At 40.4% G+C, this 8,758-nt stretch overlaps 1 protein-coding gene across 1 annotated transcript; it reads right to left on the bottom strand.

Annotated features, from left to right (window-relative positions):
* Nucleotides 1-337: 337 nt before the first annotated feature.
* On the bottom strand, nt 338-1,390 carry LOC141620058 (uncharacterized). The gene has a single exon (XM_074437027.1). The coding sequence runs from the start codon at nt 1,388-1,390 to the stop codon at nt 338-340; it is 1,053 nt and encodes a 350-aa protein (XP_074293128.1).
* Nucleotides 1,391-8,758: the final 7,368 nt, after the last annotated feature.

Raw genomic sequence — 8,758 nt, 5'->3', positions numbered from 1 at the left:
ATGGAGTAGCAAAAACTTTTTTATCGCAGCATGCTTGAGGCTATCATTGAAGCCTCTAATGTTCCAGGTCGCAATCTTCATTTCTATCAGGGGGTAGAGGATCTACATTCTCCACTAATCCTAAGGTATCATCATCAAGTTCTCCAAAAGAATCATCATGTTCAATGAGCAGGGAAAAGCTATTCGTGACAAGGACAGGAGCCTCAGTTTCCTTCAATGGTGTAGATGAGGTTCCATGAGTGGCCTGACGTTGCCTAGGACTCTTAACAGGAGTGAAGAGGGCAGTGGTGGAGTCATTTGGAGGCCGGGCAACGGCGTGCAAAGGTGGAGGGGCGGTTTAGGGCCGCCACACTTCCTTAGCGGCCTGTTTTGCCTTGTTAAGCTTACAAAAATTATCAGTATGCCCCATTTTCCCGCAGCAAACACAATAGTAAGGCCTCCATTCATACACTATTTGCTGATTGATCTGTCCATGGAAGGGGGTATTCAAAATGACATTCTCAGGTAACTCCGTTGAAAGGTCAGCTTCCACTAAAACTCTAGCAAAAGAGAGTCGGGCTTTGGTGGTAGTGGTCATGTCAGCATACATTGGTTTTCCCACTTTGTTGGCAAGCTTGCTGAGGACAATATCAGACCAGAGGAGGGGATCAAGGTCTGGGAAAAGAATCCAAATAGGGACAACAGAGATTTTGTCCATCTCTTTAGTGAAGGTCGGTGACCATTGCTTAAGCACCATAGAGTTGTTTCCCATTGACCATGGTCCACCTTTGAGAACTTCATCCATATCCGTTTGGGAGGGAAAGCGGAAAGAGAACCACCCCCTTCTAAAATATTGAACAGTTGGGAGGGATACATGGTTCCAATGCTTAGCCACAAAGGTATGCATTTGGGTAGTAGTAGGCTTGGCTCCTAAGACATTACCCATGAGAGTGTATTTCCAGTATTGGAGTTCACCCTCAATGTCGTCTTCACAAATATCTATCTCAGTAGAGGCCGCACTCTGCTCACAGAAGTGTAAGCTCATGCCAGCCTTCGCTTTAGCGACAGTAGTCCAACTTTTAGGGATATCAGAGCCATTAGAATCAGTGGTCGGGGGCTGGGATTTTTCCACTGTCGGATTTTCCAAAAGGGGAAATTCAGGGTTGGGGACTTCCAAAGATGGTTCAATATCATCAAACAAAGTATCGCCTGATGCTTTAAAGGAGCTAAGAGCCGCTTTAAACGTATTGGGTCGACTATGGCTAGACCCAACATCATTAATTAAACTGTTGAAAACAATTGGGGATCTAGGGATTTCACCTGAGTTGGCTTCACAATCCGTCGACGGAGCTTCTGTAATAGGGGGAACATGAGCAGGGCGTCCTCTTCCTCTTCCACGAGGTCGTGCCATGAGCAGAAGACAAGCGAAAGATCAAAAGTGTAGGGATTTAGGGATTTTCTGGGTTTCGCTTAATCGCAGAGAGATGAAGCTCTCTTTCCTCATGACGGGTATTATTATTATTATTTATTATTATTATTATTATTATTATTATTATTATTATTATTATTATTATTATTATTATTATTATTATTATTATTATTATTATTATTATTATTATTACTACTACTACTACTACTACTACTACTACTACAACTACTATAAGAAGAAGAATAATATTACAAATAATAATATTAATACTAGTAATTATACTAAATTGAGCGATTAACTAGGTAGCCACCATGAACCGTAGTACACCATCAATTTTATTAAGTGAAATAATAGAGCACCGATTTGCTAGATTGTTGTTCAAAGTCTAGCCATGTATCATCCTAATTTAAGTGATTAGGTAGCCACCACGAAGCAACAACAATCCTAATTTAATTAGGTAGATGAATAAAAATCGACAGACCCTAATTTCACCTTTAACAAACAAATAAAATTTGATTGATTAATTAAAACTCAACAAATAATATTAATAATTGATAAACAAGTAAATTAATTTATTATTTGATAAATTAGAATCCATCTTGTAAGTGTTAAGTCATTTGAGCAATTAAATTAAGTTTTAAGGACAAATATTGATTCAAGAGTCCATTTGGTTCAGTTTTAGGTGAAAATGGTACAAAAAAGAACGTTTATAAAAAGGTGTATGTGAAAGAGTAAAGTTCGTATATGAAAAAATAATTAGGTATTAATAATAGTAATATTAAAATTAACAATCTTATTAATAATATTATTAATAATTAATATAAGTATTCATATTAATAATAATATTAGTAATAGTATTAATTTTATTAATATGAATATTATTGATTTTAATAACTATAATATTCAAAATGATAACAATAATGAGGATGATTAATTAATAATAAATGAATGATAATAATAATAATAATAATAATAATAATAATAATAATAATAATAATAATAATAATAATAATAATAATAATAATAATAAATAATAATAAATAATATTAAAAATATTAATAAAAATAGTAAGTTCAAGATGTGCAAAATTGAAATGGACTGAATTTAGTGGAGCTTTGAATCAATGGAGCCGAGCCGAAAGTGAATTGAATTGAATAGAGCCGAGCCGAGCCGAATTGAATAATAGAAATTTAGCCGAATCGAATCGAGCCGAACTAAACTAAATAATAAGTGAATGAATCGAAAGTCGAATGAATCGAATAGAATGAAATTTGAGTAATCAAGTGAGTGAAAATAAGCCAGAAAGAATAGGGCCTAAATTATAAAAAGATTGTTAAATAAAAGTTCTTATAATACCCTATCGTCATCATTTACTAAAATATCCGGGGTGGTACTCTGTAACACCCCCTTCTTATCCAGCCAAGGTAATTGGGAGATGTTACCTTCTCGGTTTCCCGGGGCGGTGAGTCAGAGATACAATAAAGAAACATTTATTATAAATGACAAGTTTAGTGATTACAAACCATTAACTAATGAATAAAATACAACTCACGGCTACTATTCTCATCTAGCTAACTACACTCGTCTCGTGGCTCATCAAGCTCGTCCCGTCTCCAGCGTAATATCCCAAACAACTTGTGCCTAACCTGCTCCCCATATGACCAAAGGACATCATATGGATCAACACAGGCCACCCCAAAAGAGACAGGTGACAGAGACACAGACACAACTAACGTCAGTTTCAATAAACAAATAAAAGGTGACACGACTCAAGTGTGAACATGTAATATGACTACTAATGTAAATGGGGTACCAACACACCACCATCACCACCACGGTACCGGGACACGCCTAAACATACCAACAACCACGCTGGTACCGGAACACGCCCAGACATACCAACAACCACAAACAGGTACCAGGACACGCCTTGACGTACCGGGTTAAGAAGCCAACCGGATCCCCTGCCAGACGTCATGCCTCAACCACACGAGTCCCTTCGTAACTCAAGCCATTAATGTGCACATCCCCCTTGGAGTGGGAAGCTCCAAGAGGCGACTTAAGCGTAAAACAGTCTCCCAACTGTCTTACGTCTCCAACAACAACAACAACAACAACAACAACAACAACAACAACAACAACAACAACAACAACAACAACAACAACAACAACAACAACAACAACAACAACAACAACAACAACAACAACAACAACAACAACAACAACAACAACAACAACAACAACAACAACAACAACAACAACAACAACAACAACAACAACAACAACAACAACAACAACAACAACAACAACAACAACAACAACAACAACAACAACAACAACAACTACGACAACAACAACTACAACAACAACAACTCCTCCAATATATATATGACAATGACCAATGCATGAACCATAACCAACATATCATAATCACCCTCTTAATAATATGATTACCACTAAACATGTTATAATGCAAATGCCCTAATTATGCAAAACTAACTACAACATCAACATAAACAACACCACATTATTGAAACCGAGTAGGATTAACCTACCTTTTAGCAATCTCCTCAAGCTACTCGAATCCGGACCGAAACCGTCTCATCCTATACAAATTACAAAATAACTATCACAATACATTCTATACTAATATACACTACAAAGCCCCTTATTATTACCCCTTAATTACCTCAAATACACATACTAATTGCTAATTAATTACCCATAACGAATTCCCCCAAAAGTTAGGGTTTAAAAAACTAGAAAAGGGGAGATCTTTACTTACTAGGTGAAGGAGATGAAGAGGAAGGTGGTAGATCTTCTAATCCAAGCTTGAATCCTAAGTAGAAGATGTTTGTGAGGGTTTAGAGAGAAGGGAGAGAGTTTGGAGAGATAAGGAGGAAGGTGGAAATGAATTTAGGATTGAGGGAGAAAGGGGATTAATCCCTTGTTCTGAAAACAGCGGCACTCGACCAAGTGCCGAGTCCACTCGGTCGAGTGGACTCACTCGGCCGAGTACCATTCCACTCGGTCGAGTGGACTCACTCGATCCAGTGAACTCTTCACTCGACCGAGTAGACCCACTCGATCCGCTGCAACGCCAAACGGTCTAGTCCAGGTCTAGTGTAAGGCTATCATTCCCTTCTGAGTGATCTCTTATCGGTCTAAAGGTCCTCTTACGCGTCTCCAGGTTTAAGTACGGGTCCCACAAAGGCCGGGTATTAGAATCTTCCTTCCTTCAAATGAACTTCGTCCTCGAAGTTTGCCTCACCCTCACATATCGTTCACACTTCCTTACGTCTCCTTCGTGTCATGCCTCACCCCCAAGACTCTTCTTCACACATTCGCTCGTCTCTCTTGCTAGTGTTTTACCGTACGTGCTCTTTTATGTTCTCATGTCCTTTGTTATTCCTAAATGTTACATTCCCTCCCCCTAAAAGAGAACTTCGTCCCGAAGTTCGCCACTCGATCTCTCGCAAGAAGGATTCTCTTATTCACTCGATCTAGGCTCATGGGTCCGAGTACAAGTCAAGCTCAACATTCATTCCCCTATCATGGCTAAGGTCTAGTTGTATCATGCATAGTGTGTGACTCTAGGTATACATGTATAACTCATGACTCCGTACATAATAATCATAACGCGGTCGAGTACCTCGCCTACTGTGACTCACTCTCTTCCATATTCCTTATTCCCGACTAACTCATGTTGTGTATAAACCACGTGATTACGCATGTATTCTTTTCCATTCTCGTATCATATCATATCCACAAGACTCGATCATGCATAAAACTCATAGAACTCTCATTTATGCTTACCAATTACCGCTTCATTATTATCCGTACTAAGCAAGTTAGATTTCATCCATCAATTAAACGTGTTTGTACCAAAACGCACAAAACGATACATGTTAACGTAAACAACTCATTTCAATTCACTCACTAACGATTTCTACGCTTACACACTACTAGGGGCCAGTAGGGTTATAAAACGGAAGTGCTCAATCCATGTTGGTTCAAAACCATCAAAACAAGAACAAAACAGTCCAGTCGATCGAGTGGATACTTACTCGGTCAAGTGGGGATAGCACTCAGTCGAGTGAGAGTGTCACTCGGTCGAGTGCAGGCTCTTACAGAAAGTTCCCAGGGTCTGTTTTCGGCTCACTCGATCGAGTGAGATGGGCCATTCGGTCGAGTGGACCGCCACTCGGTCGAGTGAAAACGGGGCTCGGCCGAGTGTTACCTGATAGTACAAAATCCGGTCTTTATAGTTTCTAACTTATCTATGGTCGATCATACTTGCAAAAAGGGTCTCAATGGTGATCATAGCATCATCCCACCACACAACATCTACTAGGTTTTGGCCTTATGGCCGAGTTTACAACACGAAAAAAGTAAATTGTTCGAGACTCAACCGACACAAGGTCACACAAGTTTCCATATGAGTAGATAAAACTAAGAAGATGACTTCCTCCTCTTACCAAACCTTTTCACCCACCGAACCAGGTTGTTTACCGGTGACTCCTCCCTCTGCGTGCTAAGCTCTTGACTCCTTGTATCGCCCGAGGTGTCCATCGTCGCGTCTTCTACAATTACGTAGACGTAGCGGCCATGGTACTCCATAAATCCTGGTGCCCAGCTAGATGCTCCACCTCCACTCCCGCTCCCATAGAAGACATTGCTCCCACCCTCGTGAGAGACACCTCCCACCTCCTCTTGGTACGGACTATCCACATTACCTTGGTAAGCATTACCTACATTCTCCTGGTAGCCTCCACTTTGGTGCGTATCATTGAAGAAACTCCCGGTGGTATAGTGAGGTCCCGCCCAAGGGCCAAGTAAGTGTCCGTCGCCGTGAAGAATCCTGTGACTCCAATCCGAGGGTTGAATACCATAGGCCTTGAATATTCCGAAAGTGTCCCCATCCCCAGACCAAAAACTAGGGCGTTCGGTCGGCCTTACTCCTTGGTTATAGGTGAACTCATGCATATCTCTTAGGACCAAGGAGTTGTTCACTCTCTCAACTAGGTCCGCCATGGGATATTGGTGACCATAAGCCGGCGGTGGTTGGTTATACCCTCCGGTGAAAGACGGCAAGTGCATGGAGTGTCGGAGAGGGTCATAGTACGGTGAAGGTTCGTGCATGAAAGAAGAGGACGGGGCGTAAGTGGAGTGTATAGGGCGATCAAAGGGCGGCGAGGGCATGGGCACATAGGAATACGATGGGGCATGTTGAGAAGTCCTAGGAGGATCGGAAAGAAGTTGTGGGGTTGGTTCCCCTCGTACCACTTCACCATCAAGAGTGTAAGTAAAATTTTCGGGAATGAGGTAGGATCGGGACGGAGGACGAGGTGGTGCTAGCTCGGGTAGGTGGGAGGTTTCGGGCAATCTCCCATTTGCAGGAAGCTTCATGTATAAGTCCGTGTTCACTCTCCATGAGTACCCCTTTTTCTCTTTCCTATCCACAAACCAAAACATGCCTTTCATGTAGGCAATGTCGAAGTATGGCACCTCCGTACTCATGGGTCTATCAATAACCCCCGGTTCATAACCCAAGAGGTTCTTGGCTAGTCTGGTCACTAGGGCACCACAATCAAAGGAGCACTTGTCGGACTTGGTCATCCTTTCAAATGCAAAGCATACCATAGACACGGGGCTAAAGTAAAAACGCCTCTCATAGTATGGATTGAGGTAGGAGCTTAGAAGTAGTACTTCCGAGGAATTGAGTTTACTAGGGTCCTTTCTCCCGTAAAGGAGGTTGGTCATTAGGCGAAGGAAAATTTTCAAAACGGGGTGTTCCACATCATTTATTTTCATGGCACTAACGTCGGTATTGCGGTTACCCGTGTAAAGGTTAAGGTATTTTGTGGCTTTCATTTCCTTCCTCACCTTGTCAAGAGTAAAGGTGGTCCTTTTTCCTACACCTAGCCGCTCCTCAAAGACATCACTAGATAGGTGGAAGGAGGTGTTCTTGAATCGAAAGCTCACAGTGTGGTCTTTTGGGTTGTAGAGGAAGGAGCTCAAAAAATATAAGGTAAGGGTGCGGTAGCTTATTTCCACTAAGTTATACAATCCCTCCATTCCAAGTACGCTAAAGATGTCATGCACTTGTACCTTTATTCCCAAGACTTCTAAGGCACTCTCCGACACACACCTAGTTCCGTTCATCTCTTGGTGAGGGCTAAGAAAGTATTTCTATGGGGTTCACTCTCAAATTCTAACCCCGGGTATACTGGGTAGGTAAAGGCGGGCGGTGCCTTCGGTTCAGATTGGAGTTGACGGTTGTTTCTCCCACGGTTGCTCCTCGTGTTCCTTGACATACTACAAGAGAAATCATACAGAAGACATAGAAGGAAGGATGAGACTTATGACTAACTTTGAAAGTGGATGAAATTCTCCCCCAATCCCCAGACTTAATACTTGACCAAGTAGTGAGCATGAAAACGAAGTTTTTGACATAATGAGTGTTAAATTTTGAGAAATTCATTTAAATTTTTAAGATGGAACTTTCTTGATTTACCTCATAGTGTAGTAATAACCATCAAATTCTTAGTTTGTCGACACTTCTCTGACCATTTTCAAGACAAAATCAAAATTGTTCATGGATACTTAGAAAGTTTTCAAGAGTTTCACCCAATTTTCAAGATGGAAAAATTTCATTCTTGAGACCACATACCGTATTATCAATTAGAATGGTAGCCTTATAAGGCAATTAAACCAACTTTCACTTAAGAAAATTAAAAAAATTGGGCATGACTTGTCTAAAATTATAAAATTTAAGACGAAGTTTTAAGGCGAAATTTTCACATATCTAAACAAAAAAATTCATTCATAACAACAAAGGTTAAGCCTTTGTTGTCCAATTAGACTCAACAACAAGCACCAAAAGTCCTCATACAAGCTCATGTATCCATTTTCGTGTTCTTCAATTTAGGCGGGAGAATTGACATAAAAACTTGATTTTTAGCAACAATAATAATGTAGAGAGCTATTTGTTACCATGAATTAAGTAAAAGCATGAAATAAATTGACACACCTCAAGCACATTAATGTAGATTTAACAAATTCAAGATGAAGGAATAAGTCCACTTACATTGCTAATTAGGAGAGATTTAAGACGGAAATTTTGAGTGGAAAACTTAGCCCAAGTAGTAAATCACAAAAATGGAGTTTTGGAATTATTTTTAGAGAGCTTTTGGTGTTGTTTGAATGAGGTGAAATGAGATATGAAGAAGATAAGGAATGAAGAAATGGGAATCAAACCATGTAAATCCTATCCCAGCTCCACTCGATCGAGTGGCGAGTTCACTCGGTCGAGTGAATTTTTCACTCGGTCGAGTGGCCGAGTTCACT

The sequence above is a fragment of the Silene latifolia genome, chromosome X (assembly GCF_048544455.1).
Source record: "Silene latifolia isolate original U9 population chromosome X, ASM4854445v1, whole genome shotgun sequence".
NCBI classification, from domain to species: domain Eukaryota; kingdom Viridiplantae; phylum Streptophyta; class Magnoliopsida; order Caryophyllales; family Caryophyllaceae; genus Silene; species Silene latifolia.
The sequence above is the reverse complement of the archived record's forward strand: the minus strand, read 5'-3'. Positions and strand labels throughout refer to the sequence as shown.

Bases quoted from the DNA above. Each gene is read 5' to 3' on its own strand.
- LOC141620058 (XM_074437027.1), bottom strand. From the start codon at position 1,390: ATGGCACGACCTCGTGGAAGAGGAAGAGGACGCCCTGCTCATGTTCCC.